General features: G+C 38.3%; 1 protein-coding gene across 2 annotated transcripts; it reads right to left on the bottom strand.

The window, feature by feature from the left end:
• Positions 1-13: 13 nt before the first annotated feature.
• On the bottom strand, positions 14-24,231 carry emc4 (ER membrane protein complex subunit 4). 2 transcript variants are annotated; one of them, XM_039745936.1, is made up of 6 exons: positions 24,209-24,231; positions 8,422-8,578; positions 8,111-8,225; positions 4,792-4,945; positions 2,944-3,104; positions 14-982 (listed from the first exon to the last, which is right to left on the bottom strand). In XM_039745936.1, the coding sequence occupies exons 2-6, from the start codon at positions 8,523-8,525 to the stop codon at positions 947-949; spliced, it is 570 nt and encodes a 189-aa protein (XP_039601870.1). In that variant the 5' UTR covers positions 8,526-8,578; positions 24,209-24,231; the 3' UTR covers positions 14-946. The 2 variants fall into 2 exon arrangements, with proteins under 2 accessions (XP_039601870.1, XP_039601864.1); XM_039745930.1 differs by lacking the exon at positions 24,209-24,231 and adding an exon at positions 11,572-11,849.
• Positions 24,232-24,357: the final 126 nt, after the last annotated feature.

Below are 24,357 nucleotides of genomic sequence, written 5' to 3'. Positions count from 1 at the left end.
AATAATAAAAACACAAAGTTCATAAGGCTTTAATGATTTTTTTTTTCTTAAAGTGGGTCATTGCCAATATCACACTTGTTACACTGTCCACTAGTTCACATCTTTACACCCAAAGGCCTCACTGTCACTTTTGAAGCGATGTTCTCTACATTTGTGTGCGGACATGAAACCTCAAAAACGAGCCTCAGCGCAGATATTATTAGCACTGTAAAATTCTAGATTCAGCACTGACATACTGTGGCCTTTCATCTCAATATGCTGTAAAAAACAAAGAAAGAAAAACCTTTGTTTTAATTACAGCCGACTGTAAAGGGACATTTGTTTTCTAGAGGCTTTTTATTTTGTAGTCGCAAAATAAATATGCTCCAAATTTCTAACTAAAATATAACTAATAAGAGACACAAAAGGGATACTTTATGGGCAGTTATGTTTACTGGGAATCAGGCTGACAGCAGAGTGGCATGAATTCAGACATGTAGTTATTTATATATTACACCTACTGACGTGCAGCAGAATTATAAACTGCCTTTATCTGAACAGCATTGAACCTCCAAGTAAAACTACTAGGTAAAATATATGGCTATGTATTTGTATTATATAATGTGGACTGTCTACTAACAAGATAGGCTTAGGATCTCGGGTTTTGACAGAAATTTCATTTAAATAAATAAAATGGCAACAACAGAAACAAACCATTACAACAGTAACAGCTGCTCCCAAAAAAAAAACATCAAATGGCAGAGAAAAGTCACCGAGGTCTTACACATTTCACATTCTTTACTGCTTACTGAGCGCACCACATAATCACCATATTCTCAATTAGAATTTATTAGCTGTAATTAAGTTCGACGACGACGACACTGGCACTGCAGTGCAATGTTTGAAACAGTTCCAAACGAAGAGTCCATGAGCAAAGTAAGTCCTGTTAATCGGTGCTCCAGACGTCCTACAGGACCATCCCACCACCCATGTACTCCATTTTCTGCAGGAAAGAAAGGCTTAATTAGATATGTGCAGGCAGCCGGTTTGGGACCATACATCTCTAAAGTTTTCTAACTATACAAAATAAACTTGTTATGAAGAAAAGAACTTGATGAAGACAGATAAAGATGTTATTTTTCCACTTATATAGAAACATACAGAAAGAGGATCCATTGCTTAAATCTGATTCAAGTGATGAACAATTTACTGAATTGTCTTTGTAGATTACAGATCGATATATCTTTATACTATAATATCCTAAAATGTTCATAAAATATAAGAGCTAAAAACCATATGGAGGATAAACACTCCATGGGGACCCAAATCGCACAACTCTATGGATGTTTAATAATTTGTGTGCTGCTGCCACACAAAGATGACATCCAGTTCTCATAATAGCCGTCATAATACCCCCCTAGGAAACAGCCCCCCATTTCAGCACGTCAGACATGGTTTAAATATGGGCCACAACTAACAACTATTTTGATAATCCATTAGTTGTTTTACTATTATTTTGATTAATCTGGGGTTAAAAAAATGCAACATTTGTGCAAAACTGCAAGCCTTTTAGACAAAACTGAAAACATTTTAGTCTTTGCTGAAATGCTCTTCTTCATAACAACTGTTCAAATATTGTCCAAGATTACAAACAACAAGTTTTTACTAACTGTGAGGTCTAACACTTTCAGGGCTGTTGTATAAGGCTGAAAGCACTGTTAAGTGTTGGCCAACATTTTCTAGAATGTAGTATTTTATATGGCAGCAAAGACAACAAGATCAAAAGGAGGCTTCATATATGCCACACTCAGTTCTTTTACAGTACAACAAAGGAAATACGCTGCATAATGGAGGACTCCGATTCTATACTCTCAGTTTGAGTAGCCAGAGGAAACAGAAGGTGGGGGTGATAATCCAGCTGGACTCCCCAAGTGTGATCCCACATGATGGTTGTGCTCTGGTGCCAAGTGATCTTATTTGTACAGATCTATGAAATGACTTCAGAAGTACTTCTGAGTACTTTGGTCTTTAGACAATCCACCATAGTTTCATCATCCATCTCTGCCATATCTCAAAATGCGTTGGTCTATTTTAAATTCATTGACTATATAATAGATAAGAACGTAGACTATTTTAAATTCATTGATTACTTCTTTCATCATTTTGATTAGTTGTTGTAGCCCTGGGTTGACTGCACTCTCCACATTCACAATACTAGCTCCTGTGTTACCTACAGTTACGTTGAAGTGTTTACAGTCTGAAACATTCGCTATTTATTTGTCCCAACCAAATGGTACACAATAAGATGCACCATATTTTTCAGAATAAAGCTAAAAAAAGTTAAAGATCTGAAAAAGGAAGAGAATCAAGTACATAATAGACAGAGGAAGCAGACCCTTACCATGATTATATACAGTATGTCTGCCTCATGCCAGTGAAAAGGGATTAAGTAACTCAGATCAGATCCCACTTTGTTCTAATTTATGTTGTACTTCCCAAGATATTTCATCCTTCTGTTCTGATGTGCATTGTAATTAATAGATTTCACATAACAAAACAGCAGAATATTTAAAATGACCAACAAAAACATATCAAATCAAAAATCAAACCTATAAATGACCTCTATAATTGAATGCTAAACATAAGATTTGCTGCTTACCATTCAGAAATTAGGCCTACTACAGTGCCTATAAAAATATAAAAGCATAGTATTCTCCATCTGAATAACTACTTGACTTCTAAAATCAACTGTTTCGATTAGTGAGGACTTCGGTGTGTCATATTAAATACACAATCAATTTATATTCTATTTGTAATTTAGATAATTTTCTAGAGAGGTTTTCACTTTGGATTTCAAGTTTTTACCTTTTGATCAGTAAAATATGTAAAAATGTACACTTTTCTGTAATATCGCTTAAACTTCAGCTTAAATTTAAATCCATAAGAGAAAAACGGTCAACATACCTCTGGCGGTTCAATAAAAGCCAACCAGTCAGAGGAGTGTGTGGGCAAAAGACCCATTGACTGACACTTGTAGACGGCCAGCGCTAGTCCAAGCAGATTTCCGACAAAATACACAAGACTTTGCAACCACTGCTGGCTTGAGCTTTCCAAAAGTTTAAATGCTGGATGAAAGAAAACAGTGAGAATTTTATATTACAAAAACAGAAAATAACATACTACAGTACTTCCACAGTAATCCATTTTCTTAGCCCACTTTTCTGTATCCGGGGTTATAGGCTATCCTGACAACAAGTAGTGTAATGGCAAAATGGCACAGAGATGGAAGAACAATTTTGTGAACACTTGGAAAATGTGTATACAGGAGTCCACATACTTAACGTTTAACTTTAATATTTAAACAACATGTTCAATAAAGAAATTGAAATTCTGTGTCTAGCATTTGTTTGAGGACAGTCTCTCCAGTAATACAACTGAACATCAGATAATGCAGAAAACCGCAAAGGTCTTACAAATGTTTCTCACAGTTTGTGACTGTGGATCAAGATCAGGGGTGCCCAAGACCGATCGACTGGTAGATCGTAAAGGTAGTGCAGGTAGATCGCGGTTGCATCCAAAAAAAAATTTGTTAAACGTTAGTCTATCATATAACCTCCCTATATGGCATTTGCCACTTGACTGACATACAGGGTGGTCAGTCCGAGATCTCTTTTCTTCTAACACACTGGTCATCCTGCACGCACGATCAAATGCGTGAGCTACTGCAAAACTCAGGCTAAGTGATCTAGTTAGCCTTCCAATTTATATCGACTAAAGAAAGGAATTAAAAAAAAAAAAAAATAAAAAATTGTTGGTTGAGTATGGGCTGGATGTGGAATTGGAAGAGGATTTTTTTCTCTCACAATGTCACAATCAAAGTGCGTTTGTCTGATCTGTCAATCTATCATTGCTATTTCAAAGAAAGAAAATGTGGAAAGGCACTTTCGAACTGTTCATAAAAACTACGAAACTGACTTTCTTCCGAAAAGCGATCTGAGAAAGAAAGGAGAGGGAACTAAAATTGCAGTTAGTCGGACAGCCATCCTTTTTCACTCGGCTGAATTCAAAAGCAAAGGCAGGCACACCAAAGAATCGTTCCGAGTGAGTCACTCGATCATTAAGCATTAGAAGCCCTTCCAAGAGCTACCTCCTTGACTGCATTATTCGGCTCTACTTATTTATGCGAGTCAGCCTTTTCCCACATGAAGATTATTAAATCCAAATACTGTAGTGACCATAAATATATTGAATTGTTATTGTGCCATAAAGGTTATTCAGTCATGCAAGGTACGACAACATATATTTTATGTATAAAGTATACTTAGTGTGTATATATATCTCATTTTTAATGTAGGTAGATCATTTCAACCTGGTCATTTGAAAAGTAACTCGCAAGCTAAAAAAGTGTAGGCACTCCTGATCAAGATCTACCTGACAATATGAAGAACATGCAGACTACACACAAATGGCTCACTAACAACGACTTGAGCCCGACTCCAGTACCTAGGAGGAATTCATTATTCTTGCTGTACCATTTTTCTAGCTATTCATGCAATACTGAATCTTTTTCCGGGGAAGATACAAAACTGTATCTGAAAACCAGAAGATTTCACGAAGTACAAGTATCGCGGTGTCGCCATGTGACAGCAACCCTTTTAATAGTAATGAACTTTTGTTAAAATCACTCTCATGAACTTCACAAAGCGGGCTAGTGGCAGGCTCTTCACCTGTATACAGACACTATCATCAGTGTCTTCCATGTTTGTCTGGTGTACTGTTATGAGTTTTGAACAGGTATAAAATTATACTTACTTGCAGACATTGACATGAGAGCCTGAATTGGCCTCCAAGCCATCATGCATACCATCATGATGGGAAAGATCGAGATGGTGTTTCCAGCCATGTACATGATAAACAGATTCATCGGAATCTGCTTGAGAGGTCCCAGTGCTACATCCCAGCATCGCTGTTTACAGAAACAGATATCAATCAGCACTTTCTGAAGCCAGCAATTTACTGTGCCTCTACACTTTTTTACATTTTGTTATGTTGCAGCCTTATGCTGAAATCATTTAAATCTTTTTTCCATTATAAAACAATACTTGATAACCCCAGAATGACAAAGTGAAATCAAGATTTCAGACATTTTTGCAAATTTCTCTATTAAAAAAAGTTTTCTGACGATTCCGTGATAGTCAGCCTTGACCACTTCCCTTCACACCGCTCACCCAATTGTTACTCCTACCATGCACATCCTCTCTCTGTACCACCCTGTGATACTCTCAGTGCCAACTCGCCCTTCAACACAGTCAATTATAATGACAATGCAGAACAGCAAATTTATTCAAGAAGGTCGAATTTTAGATTGTAATAGAAAAATAGCAGCATGTAATAAAAATCAAGAACAAAAAGAATCGTCCAACAAATGAAAGAGAGAAAAATATCACGAACAATATGCAAACAGAAATGAAACAAAAAACAATGTTTATAGAAGTTAGAGGATAAAGTAAAGCATAATATTGTTTTTGATGAGCTGTTAATGTAATTTTTTAATTTACTTTTTATTAGGTTTTACTTTTAACTAGGCCTGCAACGATTAGTCAATGTAATTGACGACGTCAACTACAAAAAATCGTCGATGCGGATTTTTTATTGCCGACGCGTTATAAACAGAACCTTCAATTGCGGCTCCAGTCACAAAGGACCACATTGGTTTTTGTAACTGCAATGCACTACATGAACGTCGGGGGGCAGTATCGTTTGTTATTGTTTGTCAAGACGCACACAGTCCTACCAACGAAGAACGTCTGAGGAGAAGAAGAACGTAGAGGAAAATAAACGTGTTTGCAATGGCGAGTCAGATAGAGGAGGGGGAAGGAGATGGAAAAAAATTGAGACAGAAACTTTCTAAAGTGTGGGAGCACTTCACCGAAAAAGAAAGGAAAAAGTTGAATGCAGATTATGCAAAGCGGAGCTTCATTTTTACAGCAGCACCACTGCGATGCATGCGCATCAGAAACGCAAGTATCCTGGAGCCGTAATGCCGTCGTTTCTTGAGAGGGAAGTTTTAGCGAGTAAAGTTAGTGTAACGTGTTAACGTTGATGTTTGTACTATAATGTGTATATCAAGGTTTCGACAATGATAGTTAACCCTTAAACCGACACATACTTGGGGGTTAATGCACCCCTGGACGCCAAAAAGCTGCACTTTTTAATTAAGCATCACAATTCACAAAGAAAATGTGAAATTAATGGAACACGTATTTTTTTCATGCAAACAGCATCACAATAAACTATATATATATATATATATATATATATATATATATATATATATATATAAACACTACTGCAACTGGCTGCTCAACGAATGTATGGCACTGACTGATCAGCTCCGGCATGCTGCCAAATTGCTCTGTGAAGCAAATATGGCCAGTTGCAGAGTTCAATGAATGTGCATCACTGAATATACTCACCCCCTGCGTGCTGGCAAACTGCACTGAGACACGACTACAGCCGGTTGCAGCATTCAATGAATATACATCGCTGAATATACTCTGCTCCGGTGTGCTGGCAAATTGCACTGAGAAACAACTTTAGCTGGTTACGGAGTTCAATGAATGTACGTTGCCGCATATACTCGACTTCGCCGTGCTTCCAAATTGCACTGGAAACCAACTCTAGCCAGTTGCGGTGGTTTAAGAGTTAAATGAACATAACTTCAGTTATGTTTGCCAACGTGTATGGAGCTATAGTAAATGAGTGAATAGGAGTAGCCGAGTCATCCTAGTTTTTTTTTCTTTCTTCTTTTTTGTATAATATTTGAGTTCATATGAATAGCAAACCATCTCTAACGTTAGGTAACTTGTGTTTTGGAGTATATCAGTAATTAGCTTGTAACATATTTTAGTCAGAGTGTGATGATTAAAACATCTTTGTCTGCAAAATCATTCTTGTGTATTCTTGCTACCTGTACTTCTCAGCATCTCTTCTCAGCAGCTGGACACATTGTCTCAAAGAAGAGAGCCAGCCTCACACCTGAGCATGTTGAAATGCTCACGTTCCTGCACTGCAATCAGGAATATATAAACTGAATCTTTTAAACTGTACATTATCGTTTTATTTGTATTGAAGCTTTATTTAAATTTTTGGACTTTACGACACACCAGTGGCCAAGTTAAATGCACTTTTTTTGTTTAAAGACTGTGTGCATTTTAGTTTGTATTGTTTAATGTATTTCTTTTTTATTGTGATGGTCACACCAATATAAAATATCTGATTATTTTCAAATTCATATATTTCACTGGTTGTTATTTTAATTTGATTGTTATTAATTTTAATCGTGTTCAGGTGGACAGACGTGAGCAAATGAGGTAAGACATGCACTGGAGCCCAGAACAGGATGTGCAACCACAGGTCGCAGGCATCAAAATAGTCAGGCATGAAATAATAGTGACTAATCGGAAAAATATTGCACGATTAGTCGACTACCAAAATAGTCATCAGCTGCAGCCCTACTTTTAACTATGTTATTATTCATTGATATTTAAATTAGACAGCTGTAGTGAAATACTCAAGTAACTGATGTTCTATATATAATAACTAAGGACCAAACCATCTCACTCCCGTATACTCTACGTACCATCTCTTTAAATACAATCACTTTCTATAATGGAGGAGTGCCCCGATACCCTTCGAGCGGCTCAGCTGTAAGATGGTGGGTGCTCAGCACCTGCCCCTGGTAGTTGGCAAGTGAAGCGAGACTTAATGCTTGGTCTCTGCTCAGATACACATTGTCAATTGAGGGATCTCATTTAGATAGATGTGTGCCTTTCCTTATGTTCAACAGACAGAATAGGATACACCCGAGCCAAATTTCTAGTGTCATTGCCAAGGGTCTAAATATTTGTACCTGTGTAATATTTCTTTTTTTTTTCCCAATACATTTTCAAAAATTAATAAATTCCTGATTTTGCTTTGTCCTTCTGAGGATGTTTGCTGAGGAAAATATTAAATAAATTTTAGCATAAGGCTTAAAAATGAAAAAACTGAAGTCTAAAACTTCCTGAAGACACTGGATAAATGTACATTTTCAAAACAGATACTACACTACTGTTAGGACTGATTTCACCTTTTCCACTAAGTTTCGGTCCGTCTCTTGCACACTTGCATCAGGGATGGGCTTGTCAGAGTAGCCAACAGGATACAGCGAATCCCCCTGGTTTCCTTGTCTATCGGAGCGCCCCCTGAAATAAAATAATGAAAAAGTTTAGACTGAACACATCTCAGTGCGGAGTCCCTTACTTTGTGGATAAGCATTCTTTCAAACTTCTGGAATTCCTAATCATTCTTAATAAATTCTGAGGTTTCTGATATTTCTTCTTTTTTTTTTTTTTTTTTTAAATCTCCATCCAAAGTGATAAATCTAAACACTCCTCTTACCGAGACATGCCAACACACAACTCCAGGCTCCATTTCAATCTTCTAGCAGCTGCTGCTCCTCGTACTGCTACGGTACTTCCGCTGGAGCCCCCAGGACTGGACATTACCAATGACTAAAGATGTAGACCAAGCAATTTGCAGGCGATTCTCCCAATCACTGTGAAAAAGAAACAGATACATTATAGTAATACAAACAGTCAATTAAAATAGCAAGAAAAGAAATAGCAGCATGATAGAAAAACAGCATTATAACACCTGAACACTGAAACAAAAAGGCACCCATCTGTTAAGGAGTGAAGTAAAAACCTTAGATATGCTCCACACTTTAATATGCGTTGCTGGAACACAGAGCTAACTGCCTCTTCGATGTGGAAAAACAGGAATTATTATGGCTTCTGGGGATATCCCAGAATACCATCCTGATATGTGAGAGGATATTAGCCTGCCAGCAAGCTAACAACACAGCTGAAGAGAAATGCAGTAACAGTGCACAAAATAGGTTAAAGAAAATACCAAAATAAAAACCTGACTAAATGGAAGCAAATCCTATAGAAATGTTCCCATTACCATCCTCTCAATGCTGCTATGTCCCTCATTTTTTACCTGGATTTAAGTGCTTTTAAAAACTGCCTTTTATATTCTGGCTACTATAGCTGAAGATAGTGGCTCTTACAAACTTTTTTTTCCCCCCTTTTCACAACCCAATTTTGAATATTTCAAGTCTTCACAACCTGTAAATCACCATGAAACTGCAGTTGATCAGTGCCTGGTTGGAGGACAGGGGTCCTCCCCTTTTGAATCGCTGCCGATCTCCGTCAAGGGGGTTTGATTTCCACTGTGGTGCAAGTGGTGACCCATCACAAGGCTTTCTGCAAACTGTTTGAGACCATTTCTCATTCAGTACAATTGTAATTTACAACTTGGAATGACCCAAGATCAGACATCATGGGACCCATAGTTTAAGAAACGCTGGTTTATGATGTTCCTTTTTTTGTGTGTGTATTTTTTTTAACTAAAGATCTGTAGTGCCTTGCGAGGGAACACGCTGTTAATTCCACTATATAAAATCAGGCTGATTAACCTAGTCTGCATACTCAGTACAGTTTACCCATCATTCATGCATTTTCCAACCCACTTATCCAGTTGAACATCAGATAGAGGCGGTGCTTATTCATGCAGCATAAGTTGCAAGGCAGGAACCAACCCCTAGGCAGGGCACCAGTCCATGCAGGTTCATGCACACACCTTTGACTCTATAGACTGAATACATAGGAGAGAAATTGGATGGCTGTATGAAACAAGAGTACTTAACTTCAACATAATGGCTCCGTGGTGCAGTAGGTAGTGTTGCTACTGTTCTGTGTGGTAGACCTGCCGAGATGCCTTTTATATGGAATTTGGGTTATTTCCTGTGCCAAACTTGACATCAAGAACAAGCTTTTAAGTTGACAGATAACCAAAATCAACTCAATGTGAGCCACTTTGGATTTGCATGCCCTACAATAGAATGTCTATGGCAACTTCTGTCCCAGTCTACATTCAATCTCACTGTGACAGAAAACTCATGCAGCTAAGTAACATTAACAATGTTATTAAAACTTGACACTTAAATTGCATGTAATTGGTGTGTCAAAAGATAGAACATTTAATTTCTATATGTCGACTTCTTGTACTTTAGAAACTGATAGAATTGCTTAAACATTACAAAATCTTGGTGTAGCTTTCTACACTTGTGGAATTAGCCGATAAAGTGCCAAGTCAGTTTGGAGTTTATTTTATGGATCAGTAAAAATAAATACCTACAATTTTTGGTTTCTAGCTACTTAATATTTCAAGTTATGAGAACACTTTACCTATTACATTTATAGTAGTAATTTCAGCACATACTTTAAATATATTGTATATGCACACATTTAGGTATATTTGGTTTACACTAATAGATCTATTCCACTGGAGCATTTAAAAATAGACAAGAGAATGCAGCATACAGATTCTGTAGACTAAAAGAAGTCATGTGCAGTGGCCTATAGATGTGTCTAGGACTGCTCATTAAAGGCACACTCTCAACCCTGTGATGGTAGGAAGAGACTGTGGGCAGCAGTGAAGATAAATGATCAGTGTGTCGCTGATATCTGTGTATTTACAGCCTACTGCCAAGAAGGTTCTTTGTGTCCAGGCATTTTTACAAAAGACACAGTGAAGCTTCTAATTACAACATGGCCTGCTTTACTGTACCAAAACCTTACTACCTAAAACTTATGAAAAGTGTTACCGTGTCCTGGCATTTATGGCCCACTGCTGCTACTGCTACTACTTAACCTTGCATTTTTTCCAAATGGTGCCTTCTGAAACCTTCCACACTTCTGACATCTCAACACTTGAACAAGAACCCGAAGACCACCAGTGAAAGAGCTACGACAGCATCTCAACTGTTGTCTTCATATATGTCAACCTTTATTATTGGTCTCTCAGCAGGGTCCGACTTATACTTTGAGATATATATATACCTTAAAAACAAAAAAAAAAAAACTGAAAAAATGAAAAGTTGAATACGGGTAAGCATTATATTTATCAAAAAAAACACTAATCTGAATGTTCTGCTTATTTGGAATGTTATGAATGTTCTACATTCTGAACATGCAAAAATACTGCCTGCATTTCTTAGTAAAATGGCGTGCGATATCACAGAAAGGCAAATTAACAAAAATGTGTTACTTTGGCAACACTTCGTAACTTGGAACAAAATGACTTATTTAAAGGTACGCTATCCTTTCATTCATTTTCTGAAAGATAATCAAAATAGTGCAAGGCACGAGCAGTTTTAATAGAAAGAGCAGCAAGAATGAGACGTCGTTGTCCGTTACTTTAATTGTTCCTTTAATTGCACCGACTTGCTATGTAGTTCTAAATTACTGACAGCACAAGCAGCAGACGTGGCTATTGTGTCCTCATATATAAAGTTAGCTATTTTGTGACATTATTTCTAAACGGTTTTTACACATAGCCAATGAAATACACAAACCTTGAAACTGAATTTATTTTAAACACATCCTCACAACTCAAGGTGATTATAACCAGAACGCACACTTACCAGTCAAACATGACAGGAAAGAGTCCTAACATATTTTATAAATTCAGTCACTCGCTTACCTTGGTCAAGACACTAAACTGAAATCTTTCAGCGTCGTCAGCGAAACGCACTTCCGTCACCTTCCTTTAATCAGTCCACTTTAAGGCAGTCACTGCATGATACAGTACTTTATTCCACCGATACAAAGAATCCTCCTCTATTGTTTCATAGAAATAAATCCAATGCAAGTAACAGGAATAAAAATGAAGCCTAACTGTGCTGCATCGACCAGCCGTTCCAAAGCATGACAACTACGAACACGTTCACTACCGAGGTCACCAGGAGGTCGCGCATGCGCTCTTCTAACTATACCGCCATTTCGGTAAGGGCAACTCGACTACACTTGTAAAGTGGCTTTGGAGCGAGAGGACTCACTCTATTGAGTTATCTAACCTCTATAAACAAGCCCCGATTTCCTGGTTGATTACATACAAACATTGTTTCTCCCCTCACAGATATAACTTCTAATAATAAAGATACTAGATATAAAAATGATATTTTTGGTAACATAATCTATAATAATGGACTTTTTTTTACCCATTCAGAGTTATTTTTAGATAAATCAAGACTTCCAGTATCAATGAATGAATATGTAATTGTTTTGGATGCGATACCTTCTGGGATTATTAAATTATAGTAAAATGTAATCATGGTGGATTTATTGGTAATTGCTGAGTTAAATCAATTTTTTTGAAGATATAAGCATAAAAACATAAAAATTGCAACAATAAGTATCTTATAAAATATGTGAGAAATATACAACCAACTCAGTTTGAAGATTTTAATTGCGAGGATGTAAAGATGCTCAGTACCTCAAGGAAGTTCTGCATTACCAGTAAGATTCAAGAGGTTTCTTTTAAAACTATTTATTTCATTTATCCTATTAACCAAGTGCTAGTAAAATTTAAAACATATGTTGATTTAACCCATGCATTTTATAACTCTGCAGAGGAAAGTACTGTTCATTTATTTTTGAATGTACAGTATTTACACAAAATTCTTTTGGTGTGATCTTGAATCTTTCTTCAAGTTGACTACTGGTGTTAATATTTCATTAAAGGATAAATTTGTTTAGCTATTTTACAACAGGAATATAAGAGTTGGTATATTCTAAACTTATTTATCAGCTATGGTACCTGTCGAAGACTGGTACTAGAATAATTAAAAAATATTTGCTGTCTCTTGCCGTATGTCAGGGGTGGTGAACCCCAGGCCTCGAGTGCCGCAGTGGCTGCAGGTTTTCATTCTTATCATCTTCTTAATTAGTGACCAGTTTTTGCTGCTGATTACTTCTTTTAATTAACTTGACTCAGGCCCCATAGTTGTTTCTTTTTCTTTAATTAGCAGCAAAACAATAATGAGACACAAAACAAGCCACCACATGACCAGCTCCCCTGTGCCCATTACACAATATCTGAAATTAAAGAGAGGTGATGGTCTTGGTAAGGTTGATCTCTCAGGTCATTTTGACAGTGCTCTTAGAACAGAAAAACAACAGTTTTTGAAATGTGTGCTGTGGCAGAATGAGAGCAGCAACAAGCCATGGAATTAAATAACGGGTTTAATTAACAGCAAGAATTGGCTTCTCATTAAGAAAGTGATTGGAGTGAAATTGGTTGGAGTTTAAAGCCCCGGTTTAGCTGGTCATCTGTTAGCTTGTTTCACATCTCATTTCTGCTTGGCTGTCATTTAATGAAGAATGGAATCAATTCGGAGGGCTGAACTCTTCTTACAGGGCTATTAAAGTGAAAACTGGTCACTGTTAAGGAAAAGGGTTAGAATAAAAACCTGTAGCCACTGTGGCACTCCAGGCCTGAAGTTCGCCACCCCTGCCCAATGTGTACCTTGATTGTGTTCCCTCTGTATTTATGTTTGTGAACATCTCTTCACCGGCGCTCCCTCTCTCTCAAGCACGTTCCCATAAAGTCTACTTCTCAGTTATTTCAAAGTGGCCTTCTTACCTCCTGTCCAGTTTTATACTTGCCATCTTTGAAGATGCTCTCAGAGTGACTCGTACAACCTTTACTCCTCCTCCTGCGTCTCACACTTGCACTTTGTCTTATGACTGTGTCCAAACTGGCCAATCAGATTGCTCAGAAGGACTGCACACACTGACCATAGTATTTTATTATTTACTAGATGGTAAATTCCGCATTTGTAAATGTAAGTAGTCACAGAAGATGCCTAACTATGCACGATTTAAAACTGAATTTGCCTATTATATTAATACACTGAAAGAAGAGAAAGATGCAAAAAAACCTATTGCAAAGCACTGAATCTCAATGTTCCTTAATTTTTTGTAAACCTTTAACATTATTTGTGCATAACATTTACAAAATGTATATGTATATATTCACTTGCATGTTCTCCCCGTGTCTATGTGAGTTTCCTCCGGGTGCTCCGGTTTCCTCCCACAGTCCAAAGACATTCAGGTTAGGTGCATTGGCGATCTGAAATTGTCCCTAGTGTGTGCTTGGTGTGTGGGTGCCCTGAGGTGGGCTGGCATCCTGCCTAGGGTTTGTTTCCTGCCTTGCGCCCTGTGTTGGCTGGGATTGGCTCCGGCAGACCCCTGTGACTCTGTAGTTAGAATATAGTGGGTTGGATAATGGATGGATATATGTATATATGTACAAAGTTTATATGCTTTATATATATTTATTAATTGGAATTTTTTGAGACAAATTATGTTCAATATTATCTCTATAAAGATTAACTATAAGAAAAAAAGAAAAAGTACAAAAAAAGAGCCTGTGGGTCTGGAGTGGGCAGTGTCAGAGAACTGGCAGAGTCAGATGTTGGAGTCAGTGATGTGCTTTTTTTTTTTTTAAGTAATCTTTACTGACATATTTACCAGATATAAAGTTTTCAATTAGCAGCATACAAAGAACTATAAACAAATTAAAAAAACACTTCAAACATTGCACTGGTGCTGCATCTAAAACTAGACATTTAGGATGTGAAGTGTGGTCCATGGTACGGTGCGGATTCTAAATACATAATAAATAATTGTGCCCTGTGTAGGTGCAGGCTGTTAGCAGGTGTGATGGTGCGTAAGTGCGTTTTGCTCCATGGTATGCAGAGGCACTGGCTGGCTGTGCTGCTTTCATATGCAGAGTCGGGTGGGTCAATCAGGAGCCTCCATGCTGCTGTGGTGGGAGCAGCTCCTTGCACCTGCACTAAGTTAGGTAGCAGATTTAAAAAGAGCCCACACGGGTCAGAATGGGAGAAGAAAGGAAGTAACATGTCAGGAGAAAAATGGCATTGTAGGTTAAAGGGAGAATCAAGAACAAGAAAAAGTGAAGACCTGTGACAGCAGTCTCGTGCAGACTGTGCAAGTCACGGTTGAGCTGGGAAGATGAAAAAGAAGAAGGAGGTGGTGGGCTGGGATCATTCTACAGTAAAACGAACATTAAGGATCCAGTTTATTGCAACCTTTCAATCTGCCCCGGCACTTTCATTTTATTGGATTATTTACTGTGGATTATGCACTGCACTGTTGGCACTGTTTGTTTTGGACTCGGTTTATAATAAAAGCACTTTTACACTTTTTCACCATCTCCTTGCTTTGTGTGAGTGTCCTCATCTGCTGGCTCATCAGGTCATGACTATCAACTGTGTCAGGTTCAAGAGGCTCCCAGAACAGAAGTGGGAGCTGGAGCTGACTCGCACCGTCACACAGTTCAGTTTAACAAAACAAAAACTGCTCCTAATTTCTTTTTAATGATTTCTGTTAATGAAGGGGGTTTGCTTTACCCACCATCACCAGATGCGGCTGCTTGGTCTTTGTGCCCTTGTGACTGGAGCTAAACAGCAGCCATTAATGTTGCCACATGTAGTTGTTGTTATTGTGCTTACTGTGTAATCAACTTTGCCAAGTGAAAGTAATGAATATGAGTGCCTTTTTTGTGGGTACGTCTGTTTCCTAAAACATATGCATAGAGCTTTGTTGTGAATGCTGCAAATATAAAAGAAAGGACTACAAAATGAATCCATCCATCCATCCATTATTCAACCCACTATATCCCAACTAAAGGGTCACAGGGGTCTGCTGGAGCCAATCCCAGCCAACACAGGGCACAAGGCAGAAAACAAACCCTGGGCAGGACGCTACAAAATGAATATATTGAGCAATTTCTATTCTTAACTATGTAAAACTGGGTGCCTCTCTGGAACATTTACATTAAGGATATACTTACTTTTATATTCCAAATTCCCATTACAAAAGAACAAAAATCTTTATCCTTTCAGAAAACTTCAATATCAGTAGTTCCCTTAAAGAAAAATTAAAGAATGCACCAAAATAATTTTATATGCAATACAACTTTTTTTTTTTGTATAGTGCACTTCACTGAGTGCAGTTCCAGAGGGCTGTGAACAGTTCTCGGTTAAAACACAAGTATAGATTATACTAATTACTAAATACAGAACTGGTACATATACAAATACAGATCTGTTAAAACACACAGAGAACAAGTTACAAACCGATTGAACATAAATGGAAATCAGCAATATATGTCCATCAATTAATTGATGAACTATGGCCAGTGGAGATTAAAATAGTACTAGAGAAAGTTAGAAACAAAGTTAAAGTCCTGGAGACATCAGCGAACTAGCCACCTATCGCCTCCTGTGTTTCCTATGTTGAAGTCAGTGCTGGCTGTCCAATATGATGAGAGGACCTTTCCATCTGATGATTCCAACACTCTTTAATCTGAGATGACTTTTCTATATGCAGGAGAGCAGCCAGGCACTAGAGCAGTGGCACCGAGTGCCACATCACAGATTTGAGGAGGGTTAGTAATGGTTTAAAAATACTGTATTACTCATAGTTTTGTACAAATAGCTAAAAGGAGGGATGCAATATGCACAGTTAATCAGCAGCTCTAGTCAGGGTATGCTAAACTGAGGTTCAGAGACTTTAGCCATACTTAAAAGCTGAGACTGAAGGGACATCTCTTAAATTAGCAGGCAGGTCATTCCATAGCTTTAGCGCTCTGTAACTAAGGCCGGAGTTGTACTTCACGCGACGCGACGCGACGCATGCTGCAGCGGACGCTCCTGCTACGCAAGCGTTGTGTTCATACTTGCGTGCGTACTTTACGTAAATCTGGAGGAATCCACCAGGTGGCAGTGCGAGATATTATCACGGTGAGCACATGTTCGGCTTCTCTGTGTTGTGAATTGCATAGAACATCTATTAAATTCTGATGACACCTTACAGCAATATCTCTAAAAAGGATGTTTACTGATTAAATCCATCAATCCAGGGATGTGTCCATTCCAGCAAGCATTGGGCATGAGTGATAAACAATCCCTGGACGAGGTCTCAGCTCATCGCAAGGTGAATACAAGCACACACATACACTCGCGTCATTTCAGCGGCACCAAATCCCCAAAATATGCATATCTTTGTAAGGAAACTAGAGCACAGTGTGGAATACAAGCGGGAAATACCAGCAACATAACTACCTGCGAGACAGCAGTGCTACAGCTCCACCACCGTGACACCCCCATGTGTGTAATTATTCCCCCATGTGTGTAAATAACAGTATTCATTATTTAAACAAAATTATATGTAAAATGTAACATACACACTTTAATGCATTTCATCATGAAAGTGATATCAAGTATAAATCTAAAGATTGTAAATGTGCAGAGAGTTGGAATATCAGACATTTAATTTGTTCAGTGTGGCGATCTATTGCTGCTTTCCGCTGCTGTCAGTGTATTGAGCATGAAGTATAAATCGGCCCTAAAAGCTCAACCTCCCATCTGTTATTTTATCAATCCTTGGAATCTTAGTAGGCCGGCATCTTGAGATCTCAGTGTGCGCTCTGGTTTGTAAGTAACAATAAGCTCAGATAAGTATGCAGGTTTCAGGCCATTTAAGGCTTTATAAGTCAAAAGGAGGATTTTGAAATCTGCCATAAACATATGTAAAAGGCAGCCAGAATGAGGACACGAGAACTGTAGTTATGTACATTTTGGTTCTTGTAAAGATTCTTACAGCAGCATTATGAATGAACTGAAAGCTGTTGATTGCAGCAGTCAATCCTACTAGAAATAAATGCAAAAATTAATTTATCCATATCCTGCATATTTAGAAAATGTCTCCATCTTCCAACATCTCTCTATTATAATAAAAAAAAATCTTGAGACAAGGCCAATCTTGCAACGAGATGTGACTTTTTGGAAGGAAGTCCCAAGAGATTACTTACAACTATTACTTAAAACTATTTTCAAAGGAGACCACGGTTATCAGGTACATTCCAGCACTTAACCTGGACAATCCATTAAAGGGCTTACTTATGAACACACACACACTTACGAAAATCCAGTTTAGAATTACCCATTCATCTAAATATGGCAGCAAGAAACGATGAAGTCAAATGAACTACCATGAAAATTGTCGATTGGTTACACAGCAAATTGATTAAATGCGTATCAATAGACTATGCTGAAGCAGTTGGTGGTGATGGTGTGGAAGATGAAAACATCAATTTATAATATCCCGTAGAATATCTACGGCGGTCTTCCACCGGCCGAATTACTGTTGAAAGAAGGATGTATCATAATGTTATTGCGTAATTTATGTCTGAGTGATGGATTATACAATGGAACAAGATTAGTTGTATTAAAAATTGGTCGAACAATTCTAACATGTAAAATTTTAACAGGCGACAAGAAAAGTAGTGTAGTACATATTCCACGAATAACATTAGACACAAAAGGAGATCTTGATATGCCATTCATATTAAAACATTTACAGTTTCTCGTGAGAATAGCTTCTGCTATGAAAATTAACAAATCACAGGGACAAACATTTGAAAAACTCGGTTTATTTATTAGAGAGAAAGAAACGATACTCACTAACGGCAGTTATATGTTGTGTTGTCACAATGTAAATTCAAACACGGAACCAAAATTCAATGAGATCTTGAAGAAAAGTTAATTCCAAATATTGTTTTAACTGAAGTTTTAAAGTAAAAGTGAATATAATGCATATGTAACAATTCCCATGAAAATAAATTGTACATCCGGTTAACCAAACCCGGGATTTGGCGAACGAAGCGAGCAGGAGGCAGAGCCCCCTAGTTTTTAAGATGGAAAAAACATAAAACAATCAAAAATCAATACGTGCTGCTAGAGCTTTTAAGTGTGCGAAGCAGCGCGCGGGAAGCATATCGTATATCATTGAGGAGTTTTATTTAATACGTAATACGTGCTCTGATTGGGTAGCTTCTCAGCCATCCGCCAATAGCGTCTCTTGTATGAAATCAACTGGGCAAACAAACTGAGGAAGCATGTACCATAAATTAAAAGACCCATTGTACGGCGAAATCCGAGAACCAGAGAAAAATCTGTGATATATATTTAGATATGCTTACATTTAAAATCCGCGATGGAGTGAAGCGAAAGTCGAAGCGCGATATAGCGAGGGATTGCTGTATTGGAATTCCATTTACAATGCTGCTCAGTGTTGTTTCTATACTATGACCAGTGCAGAAGACTGGAATTTCCTAAATAAATTGTGATGAGCCCAGCCCAGTATTCTCACAATTGTCTCTTGAGTTTGAGTAGAGATCTTAGAAAAGTCACACAATGTGCTCAGATCTTCCAAGTAGTGTCTTGACCATTTTTTATTTTTTTTTTGCAATTTGAAAGTATCTGCATTGTGTGCTCAGTTATATACTGTATGGTGAAATGTATGGACAGTTTGTGGTAATGAAACACTTTACTATGAATATAAAACTGCATGCAGTCTCCATACTTCTAATAATGCTATTAGTTGCAATAATTTATATTGCTGTGCTCCAAATATGTCATACTCATTCTGTAAGAAAAGGCAGGCATAGTGTTAAGACTTTGGACTTCAAACTCTGAAGATGTTGGTTCAAATCCCACTGCTGACACCATTTGGTCAGCCATTAAGTCACCGCAGCTGCCTGCGCTCCAATCAGAAAAACAAAAGAAATGGAATCAATCGCATCTCAACTGTCAGCTTGGATAAAGTAAAGTAAATGATATGAAGTCTTGAAAGAAATTGGAAGGAGATCTCACAAGATACAACATAATTCTCAGATCAAATTCTCAGTTTTGACTCCTTTTACCTCAGTTGTATTTCAGACCTTTTTTCTGTCTAAAGCTATTTCTCCAGAGGTATTTTAGGAAATACATCAAAGTTTTATTGGTAATACTGGACCTTCTAGTAATATTTCCAGCTTTCTATCATTTAATATCTTGAAACTACAAAATCTAGAATCATTTAGCTGAAGGGGGTGTACATTTCTGGCCTCTTTTCAATGACGGTAATTATTACAATGTTTGCCTTTCATGCTCAGGCCATCCAAATTTTGATTTAAATCAATATTTACCTTTAAATTCACAATGGCTACATTTTGTCACAATCAACACCTTCATTAGGTATACAGTCAAATACAACTGCATATTCTTTGATTGAAACTGGAAGTCTGTATTTGTATAAAAATTCTAAATAGTTAGGCAGGGCTCATCATTAACAGTTGCCAGGTTATCATTGGATACTCTTTTTAGGCAAATGGCAACCACATTTTGGCCCTTGGTAACCAAGAATGTCAATCACATTATTGATGCACTGGCTGTGGATCAGAAATTGTCAGTTTTTGCACATCATGCATAATCGGCAGATCGGCGTATAACTTGACAATCGCTCGTCAGTTTTATGATTAAAATAAAATGTAAGTTGCACTCCTGCACAGTGCTTTTCCTGGCTTTTTGCTATGCAGGTAAAGGAAGTAAATAAAACCAAGTAAAGACCAGCCACTGTGCCAGCATGTGTGCACATAACAGGAATGTTAAAAGTCTCCTTTACCTTAGAGCAGGGGTCCTCAATCACAGTCCTGGAGGGCCGCAGTGGCTGCAGGTTTTTGTTCCAACCTGGTGGCTTAATTAGAAAGCAATTCTTGCCAATAATTTAATTTCTTGGCTTGTTAGTGATTTAACACTGCTATGTCAGGTAATTCTCGTGTCCTAGATTTTCTTCCCCTTTCTAAGGATATTATCCTAATGATTTGAAGGCTAAAATGGATGAGTAATTCTCAGTCCTTCACTTTTTTCTCTTCACTTTCCTTTCATGTATTTAATTAAACCCAATAATGCATGATAAATACACACAGGTGTAAATGGTAACAAGCTAAAAGGAGAACTGTTGTTTGCATGTCATAGCTAATTAGGAGCAATTAAAAACCAAGACTGCAGCTGTTTAAGACTAAAATAAGCACTAAGGGCTCAAAATCTTAACGAGCGAGACAACTAAAGTGAAGCAGAAGTGTTACTTGAGCAATAAGTGCTTCTTATTAAGCAACTGGGTTGAAACAAAAACCTGCAGCCACTACGGCCCTCCAGGACCGTGATTGAGGACCCCTGCCTTAGAGAGATGAATGTGGAAAGCGGAAAAGTCCCACAGAACCCATTATTGCTGCTATATGTCCACTGTATCGATGTCCGTTCAAGTGTGTGAAGATGAAACATATACTGTACTAGCTGGAACATATGCCGTCTGGTCAACAGAGAATACCAGTAATAATAATTTCTTTTCATTTGAATACAAGACACAAGCAATGATATTTTAAAACCCTTAAAGGAACAAGTAAGAGAAATGCTGGTGAACATTTCTGAAAAAATGAACTTAAAACAAGGGCGGCACGGTGGCGCAGTGGTAGCGCTGCTGCCTCGCAGTTAGGAGACTCGACTGCGTGGAGTTTGCATGTTCTCCCCGTGTCTGCGTGGGTTTCCTCCGGGCACTCCGGTTTCCTCCTACAATCCAAAGACATGCAGGTTAGGTGGATTGGCGATTCTAAATTGGCCCTAGTGTGTGCTTGGTATGTGGGTGTGTTTGTGTGTGTCCTGCGGTGGGTTGGCACCCTGCCCAGGATTGGTTCCTGCCTTGTGCCTTGTGTTGGCTGGGATTGGCTCCAGCAGACCCCTGTGACCCTGTATTCAGATTCAGCGGGTTAGACAATGGATGGATGGATGAACTTAAAACAGAAAGTAAGCAAGCACAACCATCTTATGTTTAACTGTGCAAAGGATTATTACATATTTATTTGACATTTGCTGTATAGAACTTGTCTATCTGTATGAATAGTGAATCTACAAAAATTTATAAATGTCCACTTATACTGTAAAATCACTTATCCCAAGCAGAGCTGCAGTGAAGCTGGAGTCTGATCAAGCAAGCACTGGGCACAAAACAGAAACAATCCCTGGGCAGGGCACCTGTGCATTGCAGGGTGAAGACACAGAAACATACAAGGGTTAATTTCAGCAACGCCAATTCGCCTAACCTGAACGTCTATGGACTGTGGGCGGAAACCCATGAGCACATGAGGAGAACATTCAAACTCCACCCAGGGAGCACCCAGGAGACAAAGTCCCATCTCCTTATTGCATGGCAAGAGCACTTCCATTGCACCACCTTGCTGCCCATATATTGTCATATAATTTTCCAACCCACTTCATTCAGACCAGGGTCATGGGGGGCGCTGGAGACTATCCCAGCTAGCATAGGGCGCAAGTCAGGAACAAACCCCGGGCTGGGTGCCAGTCCATACACCAAACACACACTATGGCCAATTTAGCGTTGCTAATTGACCTGACCTGCATGTCTTTGGCCAATCAGAGGAAAGCCACGCAGACATGGGGACAGGGACGTGGTCCCTGGTCTCCTTACTGCGAGGCAGCAGTACTATCACTCCCATGTATTGTGCTTTGTTAAAAATACTACAATTACTGATAAATTGTTGCACCCTGCAAGGAATCCCCATGCAGTTGTTTATACTTTTGTTATCTGGGGATAAAGTTTTAACCAGTTGCATCCCTAAGACAATGGCACTTAGTTTTCTAATAGAACACACTATCCTTAGCTTGTAATCACCTCATGCCACTGTCCAAGCAGGCAGGCAGACAGAGACCACACTGCTAGAAGTAAAAGCAACTGGCCTTGAGCTGATAAGCACAGGCAGTTTTCTAGCTATTTGGAAGAAATAAAAATATAGGCACGAGCTTTTCATATTTAACTCTAACATGACCTAAAGCTAGCTAATACAACACTTATTGCTTTAACTTTATTGAGAATGCATTGATCCATAAATTTAAATTTTCTATACAAGCAACTTACCCAATACTAATATATTCTAATCATCAGTACCAAAGATGAATCAATTAGGCTAATTCCACAGATTTCCACAATGACTAGTCTTGATATTTGCAAATACTTTGAAGAATGGTTTAGATCAGATTATTCATGACACACAATCTGGCTTTATGAAGATTATGTCTCTATGATTATCTATCACACCTCTATGATCTGCCTTGTCCTTTGCATGTGTAGTTTAACCATTAGCCCTCCTTCAACTGTGGTCAGTGACACCTCGATCGGCCACACTTTTTCCTAGCCCCCATGAGCCAGAAGCTGGACCTTAGCAAATAAATAAATGGAGCTGCAGGGGTAACAGTCTCTCAGTACTGATGGTGCAAACTGGACTCCGGATCCCAGATTTCAGCCTCAAGACTCTCCTGCAACTCCTCAGAAGAGATAAGCAGGTCCGTTGTGGTCTACACAGCACTTGGTAAAATTGGATGGTAGGTTTTCTTTTTTGTAATGCTTCTGACATCAGTGTAGTGCCACGGCCAAGTGCAGGAATGGATAATTTGCTCTTTACATAGCTAGTTTAGGTGGCTATCTATCCTTATAGGTATTTTTCACCTTTGCCACACTAGAAGGAATTGTGCTTACACCTTTGTAGGCTTGCCGTCTTCAAGGCTCCCCTGCAGTTGGCTCTGAAGGTGCTCATTTGTATGATAAAACCGCAGCTCACAATGGTGGTGACTCATCTCTGGCTGATGCAACTTATCAGCACCGTCAGAACACTTCTGTTAACTTACAAAGCCTTAGATAACCAAGCTCCATGCTATCTCTCTGATTTTCTACAAATCCCCAAATCTAACTATCTGAAGTTGGTCCTCTTCTTACCACTCCTAGGACTAGGAAGAGTACAATTGGTGACAGGGCCTTCTGCGTCTCAGCTCCAACCTTGTGGAATGCTCTTCCTCAGAAGCTCTGAGAAGTTACTATCAGTTTCTTAAAACAGACTTAAAACGTGTCTGCTTGATAAATATTTTCTCTGATTTGCTTTGTTATCCTATTCCGGCATCTTTTTATGTATTTTAAACCATTTTATTAGGCTTTGTACTGTGTCATTGGACTGTGAAAGGCATGTTTTAAAAAAAATATATTATTGTATCATTTTGTATCCAGTTCTGCTAGTAATTTCAAAGTGCAAATATAAGCACAACAATTGTTCCCAGCTGAAAGGAAATCTGTACTGCAGCTGGCAGTTTGTGAAAATTCTTAACGGATTTTCAGTTTTTTATGTTTTTGCATGTACAGGTGTATTAAAAGATTACAAATTTTGACATGGAACATGGCCAAAATATTTATAATAAATGTACTCATTATTTAGGGTAAACTGATATTTAAGACTCCAAACGGTCGAAGGCTGTTCCCACTTTCAGTACCTTTAATGTGAAAGCCTATAAAAGTCAACTAAAGCAAGAAAAAAGCTGTGCATTACGTAAAAAAGAATATTTCGGTTACATAAATTACCACTTCGTTACCTCAGATGTTATTAATTTCTGGAAACTTTTTTGTTTACATTCATATCCGTGTTAGTTCTCTTGCTTTTATGTGCATCCATGTACGTTGCGTACCAGTCGTTGTGATATGTGATTCATGAACCGGAAAGCACCTCGCGCGTCTGATTTGC

This window comes from Polypterus senegalus, chromosome 1 (assembly GCF_016835505.1).
Source record: "Polypterus senegalus isolate Bchr_013 chromosome 1, ASM1683550v1, whole genome shotgun sequence".
NCBI classification, from domain to species: Eukaryota; Metazoa; Chordata; class Cladistia; order Polypteriformes; family Polypteridae; genus Polypterus; species Polypterus senegalus.
The sequence above is the reverse complement of the archived record's forward strand: the minus strand, read 5'-3'. Positions and strand labels throughout refer to the sequence as shown.

Coding starts and splice junctions, on each gene's coding strand:
- emc4 (XM_039745936.1), bottom strand. CDS start 8,525: ATGTCCAGTCCTGGGGGCTCCAGCGGAAGTACCGTAGCAGTACGAGGA. Junction 8,226..8,421: donor TTGTGTGTTGGCATGTCTCG/GTAAGAGGAGTG, acceptor ATTTTATTTCAG/GGGGCGCTCCGATAGACAAG. Junction 4,946..8,110: donor ACCGAAACTTAGTGGAAAAG/GTGAAATCAGTC, acceptor TTCTGTAAACAG/CGATGCTGGGATGTAGCACT.